The sequence below is a fragment of the Medicago sativa genome, chromosome 8 (genome assembly GCF_051527215.1).
Source record: "Medicago sativa cultivar Bolivia chromosome 8, Bolivia_mono, whole genome shotgun sequence".
NCBI lineage: Eukaryota > Viridiplantae > Streptophyta > Magnoliopsida > Fabales > Fabaceae > Medicago > Medicago sativa.
In genome coordinates, this window is record NC_140756.1 from 87,781,095 (window position 1) to 87,805,950 (window position 24,856).

General features: G+C 32.2%; 3 protein-coding genes and 1 long non-coding RNA gene across 5 annotated transcripts; 3 read left to right on the top strand and 1 right to left on the bottom strand.

Moving 5' to 3' along the window:
* Positions 1 to 264: 264 nt before the first annotated feature.
* LOC146902852 (protein TIFY 3-like) lies at positions 265 to 3,018 on the bottom strand. The gene is made up of 5 exons (XM_085732123.1): positions 2,855 to 3,018; positions 1,429 to 1,534; positions 1,159 to 1,348; positions 764 to 821; positions 265 to 654 (listed from the first exon to the last, which is right to left on the bottom strand). The coding sequence occupies exons 1-5, from the start codon at positions 2,938 to 2,940 to the stop codon at positions 555 to 557; spliced, it is 540 nt and encodes a 179-aa protein (XP_085588249.1). The 5' UTR covers positions 2,941 to 3,018; the 3' UTR covers positions 265 to 554.
* Positions 3,019 to 3,599: 581 nt separating this feature from the next.
* LOC146902853 (uncharacterized) lies at positions 3,600 to 5,864 on the top strand. Its single transcript, XR_015021331.1, has 2 exons — positions 3,600 to 3,895; positions 4,400 to 5,864. It is a non-coding gene; the product is annotated as an uncharacterized LOC146902853 (long non-coding RNA).
* Positions 5,865 to 10,155: 4,291 nt separating this feature from the next.
* On the top strand, positions 10,156 to 10,752 carry LOC146902854 (uncharacterized). Its single transcript, XM_085737176.1, has one exon. The coding sequence runs from the start codon at positions 10,201 to 10,203 to the stop codon at positions 10,750 to 10,752; it is 552 nt and encodes a 183-aa protein (XP_085593302.1). The 5' UTR covers positions 10,156 to 10,200.
* A 7,611-nt stretch (positions 10,753 to 18,363) lies between these two features.
* LOC146902855 (Ankyrin repeat family protein) lies at positions 18,364 to 23,089 on the top strand. 2 transcript variants are annotated; one of them, XM_085734661.1, is made up of 10 exons: positions 18,364 to 18,603; positions 18,921 to 18,977; positions 19,066 to 19,130; positions 20,717 to 20,927; positions 21,009 to 21,109; positions 22,027 to 22,102; positions 22,208 to 22,267; positions 22,349 to 22,399; positions 22,494 to 22,572; positions 22,721 to 23,089. In XM_085734661.1, the coding sequence occupies exons 1-10, from the start codon at positions 18,514 to 18,516 to the stop codon at positions 22,810 to 22,812; spliced, it is 882 nt and encodes a 293-aa protein (XP_085590787.1). In that variant the 5' UTR covers positions 18,364 to 18,513; the 3' UTR covers positions 22,813 to 23,089. The 2 variants fall into 2 exon arrangements, with proteins under 2 accessions (XP_085590787.1, XP_085590788.1); XM_085734662.1 differs by having other exon boundaries at positions 21,012 to 21,109.
* The last annotated feature ends 1,767 nt before the right edge of the window (positions 23,090 to 24,856 follow it).

Sequence of the window (24,856 nt, forward strand, 5' to 3'; positions counted from 1 at the left end):
ATATTTTTTAGAAAAAAAATAATGTAAACACTAAATTATATATTTAGTGAATAGTGATAAAACTTTGCTCAAAAACTATACCGAAAATATGAAGTTTTTTTTTCTCTCATTCTCAGTTTTTTTAAATTTAATCTATGTTGTTATAATATTCTTTCTTAAAAGACATGTGTTCTGACTTCTAAACATAACAGTGAAATATATAATTTTAGTGTTTACATTATTTTTTTCAAAGGAAACAAAACTACATAATTGACCATATAGTAATTAACCATCCAAAATACAAAGGAAACAATTGGCATCATGAAAAATACATAATTGTACAGACACATTAATAACAACTTAAAAGGCATGTGTTCTGACTTCTAAGCATAACAGTGGATATTGGCTAGACATTAACAGTTACACATTTAAGTTCAATAATCATTATTAATTAGGCATATAACATGGTGTGGAGAACATAACATAACATAACATAGCATAGTGGTAAATACGAAGTTTCTTGGTTGGACATGAATGCACATGCTACTGGAGACATACCACTTCAACCAAGAGTACTATTTGCCCTCAAGTGGCATCATTACTGGGCTGAAGTCGTTATCAATGATGTTAGCTGCTTTTGATGATGAAGAGGTATAAGGTGCTTTGCTACGTACCCTTTATTAAACATACAAAAAAATGGAATCAATCAAAAAAATCAGAATATAACAATCATCAATTACAACAATGGAAATTCTAAACATGACATGTTGCTAGGTAGTACTACCTGATTCTCCTCTTCTCAAGAAACCTTTGAAGTGACTGTCTGCGTGCTAATGGAAATTCTGAAGACAAAATATCAACCGAAAGCCATAGAAGATTTAAATTAGTATCATATTGATGAATATATAGTACTTTGATGAAGAAGTGTATCTTTGGTTCCGCACCGACAAAAATTGATTTTAAACGAATTGACTTAGCAACAAAAATTTTAAAAGAAAATATGAAATGCGTCTCTAATTCCGTCTAAAAAGATCAAATTAGTGAGAAAGTTCATTTTTCGGTTTCCAATTTTGGTTGTGAATTCTCTGCTTGTAGTAGTAAGTGTTCGAAAAGAGTTTTTAAAGAGTGTGTTACTAACACTCCTCTTTAGTAGTAGTAATATAATAAAAGAGATAGCACCTTGCATCCTGCAAATGGAACTCTTCTCAGCAGCAGGAAAACCAACTGATGGGGGAGAAGGCAAATTGTCAGAGTTTCCTTGTGGAGAAGAAGGGGTGGTACTGGAAAAGAGTGAATTGAAGGGAATTCCACTCTTCTTCATTTCAGAAGACTTGGCATTGGCAGAAGCCATCATCATTATCTCATGCACCTAAATTGTTAACAAGCAAAGAATTGATAAAGTAAACTAGTGAAGTGCTGGAATATCATCTTTCAACAAGTAGTGTTTACCTTTTCTGCAGGAATTCCATCATATACACACATGCTTCCATTGTAGAGGATGGCAAACTGAGTTGTACCAGGGGTCATTGCATTTAGTCCAGATGTTGACAATGGCCTGAAGGGGAAAGAGGCAAAAAAAAGCATTATGAAGTCTTTATTGCTGAGAAATGTATATATTGTTTGGTGAAATTTCTACATCTAAGTTTAAGTTTGTTTTTGTGGGATTTGGTTTGTCTGCAGCCACAAACAAACCTTGTGACTGCGTGTCAACCACATCTAGATTATCCAATCAAGATCAGATGGTCTGGATTTTAAACTTGTCCCTTTAGATTAAAATAAAGAAATCAAAATTTGCATTGAAATATGGATTATCTTATCGTGATCAGACAGTTCGGATGTGGTTGACTGTGTCTAGTCACACAACACACAATCGAGATCAATTAGTTTGAGTCTGAAGTATGTAGTTCGAATGGTTGAGTTAAGAGAAATCAAAAGTGCTTAAAGTAGGAGGTCTGGGATTCGAATGGCTAGAAACTAACATAATCACCAACTTACTAATATTTTGCCTATAAAAAAAGTGGATTCTTAAACTCAAAATGAGTTAAGGGAAACCGAAAGTGCTTTAAGTAGGAGGTCTAGGATTTAAACCCTAAAAACTAACATAATCACTAACTTACTAATGTTTTCATTTTGCCTATATAAAAAAAAAAAAGTAGGTTCTTGTTGTCATGTTGGTTGAGAGGCCAAAATAAATATCAAGATCTAAACTATTTGAGTCAAACCCAACAATCCTATAACAAGAATTGAATACAAATTGCTTGTTATCTTTCTAGTAGACCACCGAAGTATCTATAGTTATTTTTTCACTAAATCAAGATTATGGGTACATGATTATTATGTTTAGTTGGAGAATATTTATGATTCATATCTGCTAGCAACAGCTGTCTTGGTCTCAGATCTGATTTAGTATGTAAATTAAACTAATTGCCATCTCAAGTTCATACTAAACATAATCCCAAAGATGGTTTCAAAGTTCAAACATCAAACTAAAACATTCTCATAGCCTAGAACAAAACATTTAAATCCAAGAAACTTGTTGTGCTTACCTGTTCAATTTCAAGATCATTCCTTTCAATTTTTTCTAATACATAATATATGATTCCTATGCTTAATAAAAACCCCTTTTGAGGTAGGTATTCATGATAATAATGGACAAAAAACACAATCAAATATGGAAAGGAAAAAAAAACATAGGGCTGTGGATGTCAAGAATATAGTATAAATAGAAATATTTAGCAAGACACATATATATTTCGAATCCTAACCGAAATAATTCTCGTCATATTTTACTTAACTTTGAGCCGAATTCTAGATTACTGAAGTATAGGATTAAAACCAAAAATACATATATTGATATGAGTTAAGAGAGAATTACCAGTTAGCAGCAGAGAAATGCTTCACTGACTCTTGATCACTGATGCTGTTAATGTCAACATTATTGATACTATTAGAAGTAGTCATGGCTAAGAATAAACTGAAGAAGATAACTCAAATTAAATTAAACAAGCAAATGGTTTGTATGGTTAAGGAGAGTGAGTTATTTGAAAGCTTGAGTTGAGTTTAGTTGTATTGTACTTGCAACTCTCTCATTGGTTGTGTTCTGGTGGGTCCCTCTCCTCTGCAACTGAGACATTTATTTATTTGTCTATTTTATCATACTTACTCTAAAAGCCAATTAGGTCAAGCAATTGGCTTAGCCCTAATTCTATGCTAATTTCCCTCCCAAATACTTAATGAAATCGTGCTTTGCAAGCTGACAAGCTGATGGTTACTCATTAAATGCTGTTTCATGATTTGAAATTTGAATTTCAAATCATAATAGCTTTGGTGTTTTCCCTCCTTAGGTGGCTTACCAAGCTTTCACAACAAGCTATGCGGCTCCCTTAAATGCAGAGTCTGAGATGGCGGGTTCCTCCAATTTATTGTGACTTTTCATGTGCAAAATTTGAATTGCCAACTAACAGTCATAAATGCTGATTTCAAATTGCAAATTCTCTCCATTTGTATCTGTCATTTAATGTTGGGCCCCTCTTTTCCACCAATTAATTACTCTATATATTTTCCCCTTCATCTTATTCTTCCCAACCAGCCTTCTCTCTTATTCTTCTCTTTCTCACTGATGCACTTTTTCTCTTCTAATCACAACCTTTTTTCGTTGATTTTTTCTTCCCACATCCCTCAATTTTTTCCTCTCTTCACCACTCCAATCAATTTTATGGCTCCCTCACATTTTCTTTTCGTTTTTTTTCTCATTCATTCAACAAAACTTCCCCTACATTGTTCTATCCTTCTGGATGTTGTGTTATGTGGTCGCTACAGACTCAATCAGAAGGGATAGTAGTTTAAGGCTTTTGTGTTTTGATAGTAATTGGGGTTCTACAGTCTACTCATAGAGGGAATCTTAAACCTATCAAAGGTATGTGTAGTTAGTTTCAGCATGATTTTGAAGGATATTATTTCTGATTTCTGTTCACATTTTCAATTTTGTTTGTCTCTGTATCATATTTTTATTGTTAATTATCAAGATTTAGGCGTGCACATTAATTTCTTTGATTTTCTTTTGCAGATACATGGTATATGTAATGGGCTCTTTACTGTGTTCATTTTCGTTACCTTTTTGTGAAGATTAGCATATCGTATATTATGAAAATTTGATTGAAATCATTGATACATTTTCAACATACAAAAATGAGTATAGGACAAAAATCATAGAAAATTAAGCATTTTTCTTCTTGAAGTTTTCTGTTAATCAAGTGTCAGAATCGTCAACATATTAGTGCTTTATTATTTGAGATTTTAATGTCGAGAGATTGTAGTTTCGTTCGAGCTTTATATCAGGAAAATGATAGATATAAAAGCAACATAAACTCAAAGATTGGTTTATTTGAATTAATAATCCAATTGTTGAACATTTTTACAGATCATTGCAACAGCGTGCATGTTCCTTGCTAGCAAGGTCAAAGAAAGTCGTTGTCATTTAAGGGATATAATTTTTGTTTCCAATTAGATGATTCATGAGAAGGATCCTGCAGCTGCACAGAAGATAAAACAGAAGGTGTTTTATTACTTATTGTGCCATTCTGATTTCTCAGTTTATCTGTTGGCTTATATTTCTGCTTTGTTTCCAATTAGATGATTCATGTCCCTTTCTCTTTCTTACTGATCCCCTCTACCTCTCTCATCTGCTTCGGCAATTGCTCAGCAAGGAGCAACTCAACAATTCAAATTTGAACTTGAGTTTTTTCCTATCACGGCCCACTGATGACAATGCTCAGCGCAAGGCAGTTTGGCAGTCACACCTAAAGCTTTACTCAATTTTGTTTTGGGTTGTGAGTTTCTGTTGTATAGAATTTCTAATATGAGATGATGTTTTTTTGTATGTTTTCTCATGATGTTAGCAGTATATCAATATATGATCAGTATATGTTTAGAGAAGAGGTTTCATAGTTGGAGTTTGTCAAATTTAAAATATAATAACTACTGTAATTAAGGGATGAAAGAAATATTGGCAAGGCTAATGTCCATTCCAAATGAAAGGAGAAAATCAAACTCAATATGTATGGTGTACAACATGAAACAAATATAAGAGGGCTATAATTGTTATAATAGAATTCTTGCATTTCATACTTACATCATTTGCGGTATATACAATGATTCATACAACAAATAGGGAAGGAATTGTTTTGGTATTTGGTTTTGTTATATGGTCTTGGTGGTTGTATCCATTTCCCTCACTCTTGCTTTATTCTGCTACCAATTTAGAATACAAATATTCTTTGTAATGCTAGCAATGACAATAAGAAATGTGTGTGATGCTTTGAAATTTGAATGGGAAAGTTGATTTATCTTTCATGATACTAAATGTGTGTGCCTCCCCATATTTTTGCCCCTAATGACTTGCTTATTCTGCATTTTGTATCATCTGATGGTAGTTGTTGTGCCATGACAGACAAATGCTTTATCATGGATGGTTTTGAAGGAAACTAAAATTCAACAATGTTGTTGAGGAGTCCCTATTTGCTAATGGAATAAGTTGTCATACTTTTTCAATTATTGCTTCTCTTTAGCATGACATAAGCAATATGTTTAATCTAGAGTTGAGTTAATTGCAGACCACGTCTGCAATTTGTGTAAGTTGCTACATAATATTTACCACTTGACTCAAGGGACCGAATGACCAAACGTGGATCAGCCAAGTATCGTGTAAAGAAATTGTTTAGGCATCAAAGGAGATAAAATTCATAGAACCAAGTTTGTATCAGGTTATATATCTTCTCTAAGCAAAATTGTATTATTAATCACTACTCATTGTGTAAGAAACTCTACATGCGAAAAGGTAGTATATAAATGAACTTATATATACAAATAAGGACCTCGATAACCGATAACATTGCTTTGATGTTTTCCTCACTTGAATAGCCGATGATCTGGCTTAAGGACCAACACTTACAGGAATTAATGTCGATATATCTTCTTTTTAAAAAAATAAAAAATAAATAGATTATCATGCTAGCTTCATATCTATTTTCCTCAAAACTGAAAGATATCTATTGAAAGCCTTCATGAAAGATATTCTGTTGAAAGTCTTCACGAAAGATATTTTTCTCTTCGAATAAAAAGAAAGAAATTCATGCTAGCTTTTAATCCTCACTACATGCCTACTTTGTATGCTTTGATCATCCAACTAATAGCAACTGTTGGATAATCCTTTTACTTTGTATCTTTGCTTACTGCCACATATAGATCATAGTACTCAATCGTTCTTATAAAATGTTTTTAATAATATTTCCAAATCAGTGATGTGTGTACTAATAAAACACTTATATGCGTAAATAGATTGGAGAGCCATCAAATGAAAGTCTACAGAAATATTTTATAATTTATGATAATTAATATTGTCTGCAACTCATTTCAATGGTAATACGCTTTTTCCTGACTTATTTAATATCAATGAAAATATAAAATATAACTTATTGATTTCTATTAAAGTGGATAAGACCCGTGCGGAGCACGGGTCGATGGTCTAGTTACTTATCAAATCAAGCATGAGTTTTTTGTGCTTCAATTCTTTACCTTTTTATATAGGAGTTATGCTATAACACACCCATCCACTTTTATGAAGGTGTGTTATAGCATTGAACACCTTCTATATTTGGACAAAAAAACCTCAATATTTCCTTTACAAAAACAAGTAAGATGTAGGGCAATTATGTAATTTAACTTTTTAATGTTAATTATTCTACTCCATCTCTTCTTCTCCACCCGATTTACTCTACAACATTAGTACATCTCTATTCCTTTTTTCTTTTTTTAATTTTAATTATTCTATTCACAACCAATTTGTGTTTCCTACATCCTCCGTCTCAGCTCTCTTTCGTATCAACATCTTTCATCACCTTCAAGCTCGATGCCGTGAAAATGTAATTTTTATCAGATTCAATCTCGCTGCTGTGAGAAAAGCGAATCATCCGACTCCGACGACGAATATTCTGGTGGTTCTGACAGCGACATGGTATCCATCCAAGGAATCGCCGCCGCTGGCGAACCTTGAAACAGCTAAAATTGAAAATTGCATCATGTTTGTTTGGACTCACTGCAACTCACTTGAGACCTGGCTATAAACTAAACTGTGGCTTTTATGATTTGAGGACAAGGTGATAGTGATGATGATTTTAAGAGCATTCACGTGTGGCTTTTATCACTGGATATTGCCGTAAAGAGATCGGGGGAGAAGAGGTGGAGTAAAATATAAATAAATGAAAATTAATATTAAAAAGTTAAATTACATAATTGCCCTACATCTTACTTGTTTTTGAAAAGGAAATATTGGGGTTTTTTGTCCAAACATAAAAGGTGTTCAATGCTATAACACACCTTCATAAAAGTGGATGGGTGTGTTATAGCATAACCCTTTATATAGATATAGCTAGATAGATCGTCATAGTACTACTTCACTGTCTTTTAAAAATGTAGTTGATTGTTGATTGTTTGTTTCTTCTTCTTTCACGTTACATCCTATGGAAATCTCTACGATGACCTTTGGAATTAATGTTATTTTCATTCATTTTTTATTATGAAATAAATATATTATTTTTTCCAAATTTGTCTTCTACTTGGCAAAGACTGACTAGTCCGAACTTAAGGAAACAGAATTTTATTTTGGATATCCGAATGTTTTTTCTTACGAATGATATCCAAATGTTATAGGGTCCATCTACTACATTTTATGATTTTCGTTTTCATTTTTCAACTGATAAATATATGTGAATATAAATCTTATATTTTTCTTTCACCGTTTTCTTTACATTTTGAAAATGACAAAAGTTTTATTTCCATTGTTTCTGAAAATACATTTTTTTAGGCTTGTTTTTCATCTTTTTCTCTATCTCTATTGCAATTGATTGCTACATGGGACTTGGTTCTTCTTATTAACAAAGAACATAAATTTTAAGAAATAAAACAGATAGTGTTCCAACAACACATTCTCGTCAACTTCCTTAGCAACTGCCATTTTTTGTTGCAACTTTCTATTCTATTTTAACAATTGTACTTGTAAGTTTTTGTTTTTGTGCTAATAAATACATATCAATTTTATTGGTGTTATAATAAATTATATAGACATAATTATTATAGTTGAAATATAGACATAATTATTATAGTTGAAATATCTATCCAAATTGTCAACTTACAATAGTAAGTGATAATTACCTATTACCTAGGTAAATGTCAAATTAGAATAGTGAAACAAATAATTTCACACATGTAATAGTGGTAAATTTAGTAGTATAAATACCACACTTTGGTTCATGTAAAAATACATCATTTTTGAGAAATCAAAATATACCATCCTACTTCTTTCTCTCTTGATTTACTTAGTTTATAAAGTAGTAACTTATATTATCTTATTAGTTCACTAATATCATAAAATAAATATTTAAATATCTAAATCTTTAACACGTTATCAGCACGATCGTTTCTACCGGAAGTTTACACTACTGCTAGGTATGTTATCTATTCTGATCACATTAAAATCATTACTTAATATTGCTATGTATATCATTTATCTTTATCATATTAATATTATTATTATCTGCCCCGGTTATAGAAAACTGACAATCTGTCAAGTGATTTATAACTAGAGTGGCTATTATTATTATTATTATTATTATTATTATTATTATTATTATAGAGGTCTAAAAACCCCATCTAATCTAATTTTTACTTTCATGCTTAATGGAGGTCTAAAAACCCCATATAATCTAATTTTTACTTTCATGCTTAATGGAGGTCTAAAAACCCCATCTAATGCTTAATGGAGGTCTAAAAACCCCATATAATCTAATTTTTACTTTCATGCTTAATGGAGGTCTAAAACCCCATCTAATCTAATTTTTACTTTCATGCTTAATGGAGGTCTAAAAACTCCATCTAATCTAATTTTTACTTTCATGCTTAATGGAGGTCTAAAAACCCCATCTAATATAATTTTTGCTTTCATGCTTAATGGAGGTCTAAAACCCCATCTAACTTTTATATTTAATGGAGGTCTAAAACCCCATTTATAATATTGATTCATGAGACATTATTAAATATAAATAAATAAATTTAATATGATTATCATATATATTCATTTACCATATATGTCGTCTTGTGATTTTCTATACTACTCATGTGTCCTAACTTAGATGATATTTAAACACTTAAAATATTTTTCTCATTATCCAACGTTAATGAATAGTAAAAACAATGGTCATGAACAGTGATTTCAACGATCATGAACAACGGTCATGAACTGTGAAATCAACGGTCATGAACAGTGATTTCAACGGCTATGAACAGTGTATTTAACGGTAACAGTAACGGTCATTTTTACAAAACTCATTCTATAAATACATCACCTTCATTCATAATTTTTACATCTCAAAATATTTACCCATACTTACAAAATGGCTAAAATCCTTTTACTATGCATCACTCTACTTGTGGTTATTGTGTTCTTCTTCTTTTTCATCCATATTGAAGAATTAGGAAAAGATTTTGTAGGATTAGCTATAATTAGCGTTTTACCATTATTAGTCTTAGCTTGAGTGATTACTTTTTGTTTTCGTGGAGGCTTAGATTAAAATATTATCATGTTCTTGTAATCGTTGCCATTAAATAAAATGATATTTCTATTTTCGTCATAATATATATATATTAAATGTTGATTATGTTCTTCTGTATTTTAGATATAATCGTGTCAAATGTTAAGCACCAATTCAAAATTTTAAACATAACTGGAGACAACTACATAACTTGGAACAACAACTTAATTGAGTATCTTGCATGTGAGGGACTCGACAAGATTCTTGAGGGAGACGATTTGGGAGATGTCCCAGAGGAATTGGCAAAGAAAAAATCAAAAGTAAATCGTATAATCAAGCACCACATTGATGATGGATTACAAACAGAGTATTCGAATGCAAAAGATCCCAAGATTTTATGGGACAAAATTAAGTCAAGATTTGGGCATCAGAAGAAAGTCTTATTGCCCTCATTATTGGATCAATGGAACAAATTAAGGTTCCAAGATTATAAAAATGTTGTTGCATATAACTCTGCTATGCATCAAATTATTGCACAATTAGAATTTTGTGGCAAAACTATAACTGAAAGGAAAAGTTAGAGAAAACATTCTCAACTTTCCATGCATCTCAAGTGATATTGCAACAACAATACAGAATGAGGGAATTTACTGAATACTCTGATTTGGTTACAGCTCTTCTAGTGGCTGAACAAAATAATGAGCTGCTCATTAAAAACCACCAGTTGCGTCCTACAAGAACAATGGCATATCCTGAAATAAACGCCACAACTTTTAATCAAGGGCGTGGTGGTTATAATCGCCAAAGAGGACGTGGTGGCTATGCTTGTTTTGGTGGTCGTGGTCGAGGCAGAAGTCATGGTCGAAACCATTTTCGTGGTGGAGGCCGTGGAAGAGGTTATATGAATTATAAGCCTCTCAAATATGACCAAACCAACAAGAATCATCAAGGTAAAGGTAAAAACATCCAGGAAGGTCCCTCTAGAAATCATGATGATCGTTGTTATAGATGCGGAAAGAAAGGTCATTGGTCTAAAGCATGTAGGACACCAGAGTACCTGTGTAAAAGATACAAAGAATCTGTTGATGGAAAGGAAAAGGAGGTTAATTTTAATGAAATTGAACCCAAGAATGATACTACCTGTCTTGAGGCTGCTGATTTCATAGGAGAAGATATTAATATGGATTAACTAATGAATTAATATATATATATATATATATATATATATATATATATATATATATATATATACATGTAATGTGTGTTGTGTATATTTTTAAGAATTTGCATGTTGTGTGACTATGTAATATTTTAATGATCTAAATAAAATAATATTGTTGAATATGTTGTATTATCTTACCCTGTCTTTTATTTAATCTTATTTTTATTTTAAGAAGGATAGAAATGGATCATGACAAAGATATTTGCATTCCAGACAGTGGAACTACCCATACGATCCTCAAAAGTAAGAAATATTTCACCAAAATATTTCCTACTAAAGGTGTAATAAACACAATCTCAGGTCCAGCAGATTTAATTGAAGGAACAGGTAATGCTATGTTCATATTACCAAATGGGACAAAGTTTGTCATTAATAATGCTCTATACTCTCCGAAATCAAAGAGAAATTTGTTGAGTTTTAATGACATATATAGTCAAGGATATGATACTGAAACTACAACCGAAGGTAATATGAAATACATTAATATTACTACTAATATTTTGGGAAAGAAGAAAATTTTAGAAAAACTACCAAAATTACCTTCTGGATTACATTATACATATATACATGAAATTGAATGTAATTTAATGGTAAAAGAAGATCCCAAAACTATGACTTTATGGCATGACCGCTTAGGTCACCCTGGTTCAACAATGATGCGTAAAGTAGTTGAAAGTACTCATGGTCATTCATTGAAAGGTTTAAAGCTTACAAAAGGAGATAGACCATGTGAAGCTTGTTATCTTGGAAAATTAATAACAAAACATTCACCAGGCAAGATTCAGACAGAATCACCCGCATTTCTTGAAAGAATCCAAGGAGATATATGTGGACCCATCCATCCACCGTCGGGACCATTCAGGTACTTTATGGTATTAATTGATGCATCTAGTAGATGGTCACATGTCTGTTTACTGTCAAGTCATGATATGGCATTTGCAAAATTTCTTGCACAAATAATTAAATTAAGGGCACAATTTCCTGATTATACTATAAAGAAAATTAGACTTGACAATGCCGGTGAATTTTCATCTGAATCATTTAATAATTATTGCATGTCAATTGGAATTACTGTTGAGCACCCTGTTCCTCATGTACATACACAAAATGGTTTAGCTGAGTCATTAATCAAACGTCTTCAATATATTGCTAGACCTTTAATAATGAGAACTAAGCTATCAGTTACAGTTTGGGGCCATGCAATTTTACATGCTGCAGCACTCATACGTCTAAGGCCAAGTGCTGATCATAAACATACCCCTTATCAACTTGCAATTGGTAAAGAACCAAATATCTCTCATTTAAGAATTTTTGGTTGTGCAGTATATGTACCAATAGCTCCACCACAAAGAACAAAAATGGGACCTCAAAGAAGGTTAGGAATATATGTGGGGTATGAATCACCATCGATTATTAGATATCTTGAACCTTTAACAGCTGATATTTTTCAGGCAAGATTTGCTGATTGTCATTTTGACGAAACAAATTTTCCAACACTAGGAGGAGAAAATAAACCATTGGAAAATGAAATAACATGGCATGTACCACATTTATTACATCTGGACCCATATAATAAATCATGGGAAGAAAATGTAAAGAAAATAGTACAATTACAAGATTTAGCAAATCAACTACCAGATTCATTTACTGATTTAAAAAGGGTGACAAAGTCACATGTACCAGCTGTAAATGTCCCATCTCGGATTGATATATCAAAACTAAATGATGTAGCAAGTACATCTAAGGCACGCTTAAAGCGTGGTCGACCTGTAGGTTCCAAAGACAAAAATCCCCGAAAAAGAAAAGGAACAGAAAAGGTGAATATGATCGAAAGTGATCTTGAAAAGACACTAGATAGTGATAAATCTGACAATGAAAAGTGTGCTCTCGAAAAAGCACAAGATGATGATAATGAGATCATTGATAATGAAACTGAAAATAAGAATGATCTCGAGATTTCAATTAATTATGTTAATACGGGAAATTTGTGGAGCCGAAAAGACATAAATATTGATGAAATATTTTCATTTTCCATTGCATGTGAAATTACAAATGAAAATGATGATCCCGAACCCAGATCTGTCAATGAATGTCAAAATAGACATGATTGGAAAAACTGGAAAGATGCAATAGATACTGAATTAAAGTCTCTTAAAAATCGAAAAGTATTTGGACCTATTGTGGCTATACCTGAAGGTATGAAACCTGTTGGGTATAAGTGGGTTTTTGTAAGAAAACGAAATGAGAAAAATGAAATTGTAAGATACAAGGCCCGTCTTGTTGCACAAGGTTTTTCCCAACGACCAGGTATTGATTATGAGGTAACATATTCTCCTGTTATGGATACCATTACTTTTCGTTATTTAATTGGTTTATCAGTATTTAATAATCTTGATATGTATCTTATGGATGTTGTTACTGCTTATTTATATGGCTCACTTGATAATGATATATACATGAAAATACCGGAAGGACTTAAGATGCATGATACATCAAAACCAAGAGAAATGTATGCAATTAAGTTGCAAAGATCATTATATGGATTAGAACAATCCGGGCGTATGTGGTACAATAGGCTAAGTGAATATTTGCTTAAAGAAGGATACGAGAATAATCCAATTTGCCCTTGTGTTTTTATAAGAAAAACAATATCCGGTTTTGTAATAATTGCTGTTTATGTTGATGATTTAAATATCATTGGAACTACTAAAGAAATTAAAGAAGCAAGAGAGTACTTAAAGAAAGAATTTGAAATGAAAGATATGGGGAAAACTAGGTTTTGCCTTGGTTTACAAATTGAGTATACTAAAAATGGTATATTGGTACATCAATCAAATTATACAGAAAGAGTGTTAAAAAGGTTTAACATGGACAAGTTGAACCCTTTGAGTACTCCAATGATGGGAAGAACACTTAACATAGAAAAGGATCCTTTTAGATCTAAGGAAAATAATGAAAAGGATCTTGGCTCTGAAGTGCCATATCTAAGTGCCATTGGGGCACTCATGTACCTTGCTAACTGTACAAGACCTGATATAGCTTTTGCAGTAAATTTACTGGCGAGATTCAGTTCATGTCCTACAAATAGACATTGGAAAGGAATAAAACATATATTTCGATATATACGAGGTACATCTGATCTTGGTTTGTTTTATTTTAACAATACAAAACCAGTTTTGCTTGGCTATGCAGATGCAGGATATTTGTCAGATCCACATAATGCTAAATCACAAACAGGATATGTGTTCGCATATGGTGGCACTGCAATATCATGGAGATCTCAAAAGCAAACGCTTGTAGCAACTTCTTCAAATCATGCTGAAGTAATAGCCCTTCATGAAGCAAGCAAAGAGTGTAGATGGTTACGTTCGGTTTTGCAACATATCCAAGGAGCGTCTGGTTTAACAGTTGATAAAAATCCAACAATCTTGTATGAAGACAATGCTGCATGTGTTACTCAAATGAAAGAAGGTTACATCAAAAGTGATAGAACCAAACATATCCCTCCTAAGTTCTTCTCATTCACACAAGAACTTGAAAGAAACAAAGAAGTGGATATTCAATATATTCGTTCGAGTGATAATGTGGCAGACCTCTTCACAAAGGCGCTCCCTACATCAGTTTTCAAGAAGCACATACGAAATATTGGAATGCGTCATCTTCGAGTTCTTTAAAAAGGAACAACATGTGTTTAGTTGAGGGGGAGCATATTGTTGTACTCTTTTTCCCTTATTAAGGTTTTTATCCCAATGGATTTTTCCTAATAAGGTTTTTAACAAGGCAACATATGTTTCAATCAAATTATCCTCAACAAGACTTCAATGGAGCACCATGATAGATATGTCAAAGGGGGAGTGTTATAATAAATTATATAGACATAATTATTATAGTTGAAATATAGACATAATTATTATAGTTGAAATATCTATCCAAATTGTCAACTTACAATAGTAAGTGATAATTACCTATTACCTAGGTAAATGTCAAATTAGAATAGTGAAACAAATAATTTCACACATGTAATAGTGGTAAATTTAGTAGTATAAATACCACACTTTGGTTCATGTAAAAATACACCATTTTTGAGAAATCAAAATATATCATCCTACTTCTTTCTCTCTTGATTTACTTAGTTTATAAAGTAGTAACTTATATTATCTTATTAGTTCACTAATATCATAAAATAAGTATTTAAATATCTAAATCTTTAACAATTGGAACATTGTTTTTGACCAACAGTTTATTTGAAACATTAGTATGTGGAAAATGTTCATCTTCTTGAGGGTCATTGGATAGAGAGGTGATCCGAGAGCAAGAAAAAGAGGGAAGTAGAGGATCCGTAGTGTTAACGGACTATAGGTGATCCAAAAGTTGTGTTATTTGAACAATGAGACAACCATATATTTACAAAGAAAATGAGGTATTGACACAAAAACCAAAACAATAAAGAAAAAAAGTAAAAACATAATGTGAGTATAAAAGAGAGTTCCAGCTAAGAGACCTTCCAGATGATCTCTTATATCCCCTGAAGATGGATGCAGCTGGAACTTTCTTTTCTAGAGAGTAGTTTATAATTTTTTTTCTCTTCTTTTCTTTTTTCTTTAGAATTGTAAAAAAAAAATGATGATTTATCACTTGCCTCTGATGAAATTGTTAAGAGTATATGAAGATTAACTCAGCAAACAAACTATTAGAATAAAATGGTGTGTTTGATTTGTTAAAAAATAGAGATTAGATTAGAAAATTTATTTTCAAGTTTGGCCAAGAAATATGCACATTGATTTCCCTCTCTGAGAGTGAGACAAACAATAATATTACTTTGTTCCATCAAGTCCTTCACGTCTTGAATCAAAACGGCGTAAACATGAAACCTGAGAGTTGGGTCTTTGAGGAGGTTAACACAAAGTAAAGAGTCAGAGTAACAAACAAGCTCTAAAATCCCCAAATGTTTTGCCAATAAGAGACCCTGATAAATAGCATATAGCTCTGCATGAAGGATGTCAGATGATCCTTGAATGTAACCTGAAAAACCTGATAAATAATAGCCAGCACTATTTCAAAAAACCCCTCCATAACCCGCTCTAATGGGTGAGCCCATGCAACTACCATCAGTATTCAAAATAGGGCATGGATGGTTGTTCTTATTCTACTTAATGTGACTTTCGCCTAAAACAGCAATGGAGTTAACAACAAAGCATATTTTAAGATTGTCCATCATACTTTGAATATTGAAGGATAGATGATTAAGCGATCAAGTTTCATTATCAAACACATAAGATTACGATGACGCCATGCCCACCAAATGCAAGCAACAAAAATGAAGGTTTGGGATCCCCTAGAACTTGAGCCAATCGTGCATTTCCATATTAGAGAAAAAATTTGGAACATCATTTGATAAGTTAAATTTTCTCCTTCTTTTAGGGGGTGTATTGGATTAAGATATTAAAAGACAATTTTACATGAAAAAGTCTAGTGGATTTTAAAAGACTGTGCAAGATTTTAATGACTTTTGAGATTTTAAAAGTTTTTGAGATTTGTAATTTGGATTCCAAGGGATTTATATCATGAGATTTTATAAGATTTTAAAAGACCACCAGAATTTCAAAGGATTTATATCAACAAGCCAATTCTGTTTTTTCTAGATGCTTATGAGATGTTTTTTTATTTTTTCCAACACTGTATTACACCAATGATATTCATATCTAACTTTTTTTTTTTTTTTTGAGGGAACATATCTAACTTATAATAGACTTTGAAGCCGTCTTAATGGTTCTAGTCTTCTAGACACATAGTCATATAATAACATGTACTACAAAAATTACGAGAATAAGGCTAAAATTAGTTCATTTGTCCAATAAGGCTACGTGTCCAATAAATTTTATTGAGCTTTTGATTTTACGTATAGCCTTATTGGAATTTATTGAGTAATGGACGGTCTTCGATGTGTGATTTGGATGGACAAATGAACTAATAAATTCAACAAATAACTAAAATTTTTAGAGAATGAAAATAACACGTAGTTGGAACTATATTGACTAAAAGTTTTCTACACCTAAAACAAAGTTTTCGACACCTAAAACAATATCATTTTGTTTACCTGGAGATGATATTCATGGGCCATAGGAATGGGAATATAATTTTACGTAAATAATGTTCTCGGCACATGGAAACTAATGAGAAAATGATTATCATTGGACAACACTGAAAAGAAAATTGTGAGAGTCTCACAAAGTCTCACAAATTTTTGTGAGATTGTTAAATGAGCATTTTGTTCACATTTTTAACTAAAACGTCTCACAAAATCCATTCCTTAAAAGAATCTATTAAAATATATCAATTTTTGAATACCAAATGACATTTTATAAGTTGTGAGAACTCCTAATTGAATATCGACGGATTTCGTTGTATTGAAAAAAAATTGTCTTAATTGAATACCACAAGATTTATTTATATTTTATAAAAGTCTTGATTGAATACCACAAGACTTTTTTATAATCAAAAGGTCTTTTAAAATCCCTTTAAATCTCAATCCAATACACCCCATTAGAAAACAAATTCATTCTATTATTTTTTCCGTGTGACATTTTTCAGATCAGACCAAAATTCTTCCAATCGCCTTCAGTTTTTTCATGGTGTTTTTCTATTTCATTATGCCCATTTTTTGTATTGTGTGTGCCTTATACATTATGTGATCAAAAGATACCGACATTTTTCCCCATCGAGTTTGTTTCAACTTCCATGTCACATACTTTCTAATCGGCTAGAAACTATGCACAAAATTACAATTTTACTTAAGTGGTGGTAATTATTCACACATTTTCAAAATTGTTGATGACAGTTATGCTTTTTTTTAGTTGACAAATATGAACAATTCCTATAGCACAATAGTTAACGGGTGGTAATTATTCAAACATTTTCAAAATTGTTGATGACAGTTATGCTTTTTTTTTAGTTGACTGATGACAGTTATGCTTTTTTTTAGTTGACTAGTTGACAAATATGAACAATTCCTATAGCACAATAGTTAACACAATAGTGTTAACACAATAGTTAAATTTTCCATCAAATGTTTAGAAGTGTAATTGTTTTTTTTTTGTGGTGACCGGGGTTCGAACCCCGGACCTTGCATATTTTATGCATTGTCCCTTCCAACTGAGCTAAGCTCACGAGGACAGAAGTGTAACACTTGCCTTTAGTGCATATGTTAGCATTTTCCAAAGTCATAGTTATATCATAGTACTATCATGTTAAAAGTTTGTTCTCTTTCTTGTCAAAACATCAAATGAGATGAATGTACTTTTAATGATATATGACTTCTAGAAAAATGATCATAAAAATTAATAATAGTTTTCTAAAATTAAACTCTCAAAATTGCATTTTTAAAATTCAAAAAAACTAATTTCCAAATAATTTATACATGTCAAAATTAATTACCATAAAAATGTTTTGGAGGAAAAAAAAAAAGAGGGGTGTATAATAAAAAGTGAGGTATTAATAACATTCCCCTATTATCCACATTGGCCATCCTTGACCCAAAATAACAATTTTTTATTTAATTTTTTTTTTTCCGACAAATTTATTGTTGAGATCACAATCTTTGTCCTCTTCTTCAATGAAGCAATGAATCGATCCTTTGTACTCTGCAATGATTTGATAAATTCGATAAACAAAAAAATTGAAAATTAGTATATAAGAAATTGGGAAGAAGAAACCCTAATTTTGTTGAAAATGTCAACAACAACAGAAACTCCTCCTCCTTTCCAAGAAGCAGCACGATGTGTTGTCTGCAGTTGCAGTTTCAACACCTTCAGGAGACGGGTATGCTTTTTCAATCTTCTTCATTTCCAATTTCGGAATTTGATTTGATTATTCAAATTTGATCGGATCGGTTACTTTTATTCTTTTTTGCCAAAATCCCAAATTTATCAGTTAAGAATAAAAAAAATGATTGTAAGTAACTAATTCAATTTTACATAAAGAATGAGCTAGTTAGACTAAAATTTGTATTGGTTATGATGTGTATTGCATTTGATCAAAAAATCATCTTATGCATGAATGGTAAAATATTATGTTTGTAAATTTTACTGGTAATTGACTATACTGTATACTTTTGTGTGGTGTGTATGTATATGCAGCATCATTGTCGTTGTTGTGGGAGAACATTGTGCAGCGAACATTCATCGGATCAAATGGTACAAATTTTTGTTTTTTAACTTCAGGGTAATATTAGTGGAAGTATTATCCTTGATGAATTTTATAGTGATGTTTTTTTGTATGTAGGCTTTACCACAATTTGGCATTTACTCGAATGTACGTGTATGTGCTGATTGTTTCAACAACTCGCGGTAAATTACTTCCTCGCTAACTTTGTAGCGTGTTATTATTTCTCAATTCTCATTTGGATACAAAACTTATTTTTATGTGTGTATTATAAGGCAAAATTACATTAATTAAGCTTAGGCATGTTTAGTATTCTCTATAACTTCTCAACATCATGTGCTATGTTTAACCATAAATGTGATAACGTATCATTAGGAAAGAAATTCTTTCTAATGTGAGGATAGTTAGATCACTAGCGGCAATTGAAGGCCTAGAAAAACTATAGAAGAAACTATTAAGAAAGATGTAGAGATTAATGAGTTGGAATGAAATATGGTTTATAATATAACATTATGGCGTAATTTGATCCATGTAGCTGACCCCACTATGTGGGACAAGGCTTGGTTGTTGTTGTTGTTGTTGTACATTGAGTAGGGACCTGTCTCCGTGATTGAGTAAGAAATAGTATTCAACGTGAAATGGATTTCTTGGACTAGTTTCATCTCACTGAGATCAGCCCAAAGTCTTTGCAAACATACTTTAAGAGTAACCTAATAATGAAGAATTGAAGATCATGTTAAATTATGATATGTCAGGAATATAAAACGGCTGGAAATATAGTTTATAGTTGAGTTTCAGGTAGCTGCAATTAGTGTCTAACAAACATCCGTTTAAAAGAAATTAGGAACTGACCACTTAGAGAAGGAGAAAATAGCAAGGACTTGTGGAAGTACTATGATAGTTATACAGTGACTATTTAAGATTAGATTCAATGTATTTACACTGACATAAATAGATCCAGAGACTGGTTGCGTGTCTTTTTTAATTAAAAGTGAGGTCATCCTTCATAATCTTTTTTTCCTATTTGGTTACATGGGAGTCGATGCAGACCTAGAAATGCATCAAACTGGGTTCAATGTCATGTGAGCTATCAGCTATATGGCTAGTTCACCTTAATATTCTAGATATTTTTTCCTTGAAAATGCTCTCGAGCTTTTCAGTGTTAATATTTTGATTGACTTGTTCTGGTGAAGAAAGCACTTTCCTTTTAAGCTATATACAAGAGTTGTAAGGATTTAAATTATATTTAAAGAACATCACAAAGACATGGATGAATTATGGGGATAATGTAACGTTCTTCCTTAAAACCGAAAAACAACAATTTAAGAGTCAAAGGTCTAAGAGAACAAAGAATACATCAATGGTGCAAATCTACCCGATCCCTCAACATATTTATTAGAGAAAATTGTAAGTCCTTTAAAAGGACTTTCGTCTACTTCATACCATTCCAAGTAGAAGCCAAGCACCTAATCTTTCAAGAGTTACCTGGATTGATGCTATATTTATTAATAATTTATCTGGCATATGTGTTTCTTGAGAAACAACAATTTTTTTATTCCTCTTACATCAGTGGACTGCAATTACATATGATTATATGAATGGCCATTGTTCATTCAACTTAAAGCTCATCTCATTTCTCAACGTTGGCTTTTTCGTTTAAAAAGATATCAAGATTCCATTTTCTTTCTTATTGTAATGATATCATTATTTTCTACTTGAGATCGAAATTATTTAGGAATCATTTATACATTACAAATTTCCTTTGGCACAGATCTGGGAAGGATGTACGACAAACTTCTTCAGACGGAGTAAACAGCATAACAGATGCTGTTTCTGAATTAGATATTGATGCAAATGTTGATTCAAAAAGAAAACCAACTGCAGATAATAACCTTGCATCAGGCGTTAAAGAGTGTAAGTGTGGAATGCCTCTTTGCATTTGTGAAGCTCCTCCCCCTTCCTCTTCTGCAGTTCCCCAAGAGGTAATAATTCTTATTGTCTTCAGATACCTTTTATGATGAAATCCACGAACTCATTTTTCTATTTTCCATTCTTCGTGACAGAAGAAGTCCATCCCAGTTGTTACAGCTCCATCAAATCCTAAACCTAAAAAGACAGATAATGCTTCAAAAAGTAGAAGCTCCAGTTCCACGAACAAGTTTAGGTAGGGACTGATTAATAGACATTTTTGTGCGGTAATGTCACTAATATTTATGTATTGAACCAGTTTTAGTAAATAGTTGAGAGTTCCAATATGTAGTTTGTATCTCAGGATAACGATCATTCTCCAACTTATGTGGATACAAATCTGGCCATGTGGAGTAAAAGATGTTAATATCTTCTGTTGAAAGCTTGAAACCACATTCTCTTTTCCTCAACATGTATAGTTCATACACTAGTAACAAGTTTTAGAAGCTCGTTACTCTTGGTAGAAAAAAGCACTTCCCTAAAAGTGAAATTGACCTTCCAATTGACAAAAAAATATATATTATCGCATGTTATAAATTCCTTGGTTGAGATAGTAATGGGGAAGGTTTAGCATATCCATGTCTCGTCAGCTGAAGCCTATACTTTGAGAAAAGCGTTTCTCACTGAAAATAAGGAGGGGATTTTTTTTTTTCAAAAAAATTGGAGAAGGGGGAAATTATTATTAATTAAAGTGGCACTAATGTCACCTCTTACAAATTCCCCCAAGGGGATTCAAACTCCGTCCCTTGAAGTTACAAGGTCAAACTCTTACCTTTGAGCTGACACATCATGGACAAAATAAGGAGAGAATTTCTTACTAAATATTCTGGAATATGCTATAGTAAAAAATGCCTTGATGGTTGGCTGATTGTGTTATTGTTCTATTTTTTACTTTGAACAAGAGAAATAAAGTGATACTCTATCTTTGTCATACAATTTGATTTTTAGTATGCAGAAATTCCTTTAGGATACTGAACATTAACATAGCAATTAAGAGTCTCGCTATGTCTCAGATCACAAACTTCTCATTTCTTATTCATTACTTAATTTTACTCTTGATTATTACTCTATGACGATATCATTATTTGATAGTTTATGATATAAAATTTGCAGTTCTACGTTTAACCCTGGTCATGTAACTACTGGTACCTCAAACAGACCCCAGATTGATTATGAAGTTAATGGGGAGGTAAATGTTTTTTATTGTGTAGATTTTTTAATTTCTTATATGGCATGTTGCGAAGAGAACTTGGCTGTTGTAAGTCATACGTTGTATTTGACGTGATACTTATAGGGTTTACGAGAAGCAATAAAAAATGGTGACATTGCTGCTGTCAAAAAACTTCTTAATGAGGTCTGTTTCTTTCAAACGATGCACCTTTATAGTTTTGTTTTTTGAGGGAAGTAGTATTCATGGGTTTCTATACACATGCAGGGTGTGGATGCTAATTACAGAGATAAGCAGGGACTGTCTTTATTGCATTTGGTATCTCTCTCACTCTTCAGCATGTTTGTGCTCAGGATGATATAGTTTTCTTAATCATATAGTGGATGGACACTAATTTTAATATTCTGTGTAGGCTGCAGTTTTCAATCAAACTGATATAGTTTTCATTCTCATGGATTCGGGGGCAAACCTGGAGTATAAAAATGCACAAGGTAAAAAATACTTTTCCTTCCTTAAATTCTGCCAATGGCAGTTTTCGCCCGGATCCTCTGCAATGATCTTAAAGATAGATCGGAATAAATAATAGGCAGCAAATATTGTTGAGTGAATGCAAACACTAACTCACTGCTTCTTATTCAGGAGAAACACCTTTAGACTGTGCTCCGGCTACACTGCAATACAAAATGAAAATGAAGATGCAAGAAAGTGGAGCAATGGATCAAAGGATTTGAATAGTCTACTACTTTTATTTGTAGTCCTTATGTGGTTCCCCAAAGAAAGCTTCAAACATTACCGGCATTTAGGTTGTGATACGGCTCTCTGGGTGAAAGCGAAATGAAACTCTCTGTTACACTATATATTGTGACAGAACTGAAGTTCAAATCATCTCTTTCTGACTCTGAGTATGTCAACCTATGTAAGACACATCATAGACATTATCCATATTAAATTTGTTTGGTGTATGACATAAAGAGCATTTTTTTAGAATGCATGTGCTGTTGACCTGTACTATCTTTCTCTGTACCACCCTGGGCATTTTTTAAAGGGTAATCTGATCTAGTATTACTTTTTACACCCATCCTAATGGATGATTTTAAGATTTAGGGAAACAAAAATCTGAATTGAAAGTGATTTTTGTGTTGAACCTTGGGGATGGAAAAATGTGGTTGGGAGGAAAGGAAAGACCCCACTAAAGGTAAGTCAGGTTTTTGGTTAAGCTTGTAGATACTTCACATCACACCAATAACATGGCTACAAAAAAAAAAAAAAAAAAGTGATTTTTGTGTGTGTATTCTCAGTATTTGGAAGTAACATTGGATCTGAGTCGAGCTGGATTGACATATTTAAGGAGACATCTTTTAGAATGCTTTTTTTTTTTTTTTTGAAAGAATCTTTTAGAATGCTTATTTTCCTTGTTTGCAAAAGCATACTCAGAGATCTCATTTAAGGATAACAAGATCTCATTTAAGGATAACAAAACTTCTGCACACTGAGCAATTTGTGTCGATAATCAAAAGTGTGTTTGGAAAACATTTTTTCATCTTTTCCCTTAAATTGCAAGCAATGAGTCATAGTTGACTGTGTAATCCTTTTGCCGTCACTTGCGTCCCACCACTTATAAGTTTCCATACCTCAGCGTCATGTTCATCGTACTTCTTAGCCAAATTATGGTAATGTTTTGTATACATACGTTGTATCTGACTAGGATGTTAGGAATCAACACATGCAATGGGGTCCTTATGACGTTTCATGATCTTGTATAAAAAAGTAGTTTGATTCGGTAAGCAAGGGAATGAAACCTTTTTTCTTTCACCTAACAAATATCATCATATTCCAACAACTGTATCAATACATAATCAAATCCCTTAATTGATGATTACCAATAGTTTATTAACACGATATTTTATATTAAAGCTAAAACGGTGGTCAATCACACTGTTCCATTACAATAATGTTTCAAGTGGCTTGCAAGTGACCTTGCGTGGATTTGCTATATTAAAATAGTTGTGTAATACGTATATGCTTTTGTTTTTCATTCAGAATTCAAGATAGTATACAAGTGGAAAAAAAGAAGACCTCAATAATAGAATCAAAAGATCCATTATCAAATCTGGTGATGCAACTGTAGTAGCTGTAATCGGTTGTTTGATAAAAGAAATTCTTTTGCTACGTCAAACTTTTCTTTACATTGGCCTCTCACAAAGTGATTATTCACACGCGTAAGAGTTTCAGGGCCTAATGGTTTATTTTTTTTATTCCTAAACACAAGAGGACGGTGGATAAGCATTTAATTGACATAAATTAGTATTTTGATAAACATATTTGACAGTTAACTTTAACCTTTTAATTAACAATGATATTGAACATCTCTAACACTCATCGACGCCTCAATTTCTCTCGTTCTCTCTTTACGTAACACATCAACCTACCACATTTATCTCTCATATCTCTAGAGGTGTTTAATAAACGTGAGTACTAATCTTTGTACACCTCTAACTTTCCAACACTTCATTTTCTTACCATATCTCTTTTTTTATCGGATCACAAACATATCACATTATTCATTCTATTTCTCACTGTGAAGGTGTAGATGAGTGCATGAGTGTACATAGATGATTTTCCAATAAATGTATGGGTGTAAAACAAAAAACATTTTCCTATTGAAAAGCAAAACAGGAAAGAACGTAGAAGAGAGTGAGAGTGAAAGTAAAAGCAAATCCAAAAGAGAAAGAAGAAAAAAGAAGAAACAAAAGCAAAGTAGTTGCCTCCACCACA

Coding starts and splice junctions, on each gene's coding strand:
- LOC146902852 (XM_085732123.1), bottom strand. CDS start 2,940: ATGACTACTTCTAATAGTATCAATAATGTTGACATTAACAGCATCAGT. Junction 1,349..1,428: donor ATGGAATTCCTGCAGAAAAG/GTAAACACTACT, acceptor TTAACAATTTAG/GTGCATGAGATAATGATGAT. Junction 822..1,158: donor TTCCATTTGCAGGATGCAAG/GTGCTATCTCTT, acceptor TTTTGTCTTCAG/AATTTCCATTAGCACGCAGA.
- LOC146902854 (XM_085737176.1), top strand. CDS start 10,201: ATGAGGGAATTTACTGAATACTCTGATTTGGTTACAGCTCTTCTAGTG.
- LOC146902855 (XM_085734661.1), top strand. CDS start 18,514: ATGTCAACAACAACAGAAACTCCTCCTCCTTTCCAAGAAGCAGCACGA. Junction 21,110..22,026: donor AGTTCCACGAACAAGTTTAG/GTAGGGACTGAT, acceptor TAAAATTTGCAG/TTCTACGTTTAACCCTGGTC. Junction 22,400..22,493: donor GACTGTCTTTATTGCATTTG/GTATCTCTCTCA, acceptor TATTCTGTGTAG/GCTGCAGTTTTCAATCAAAC.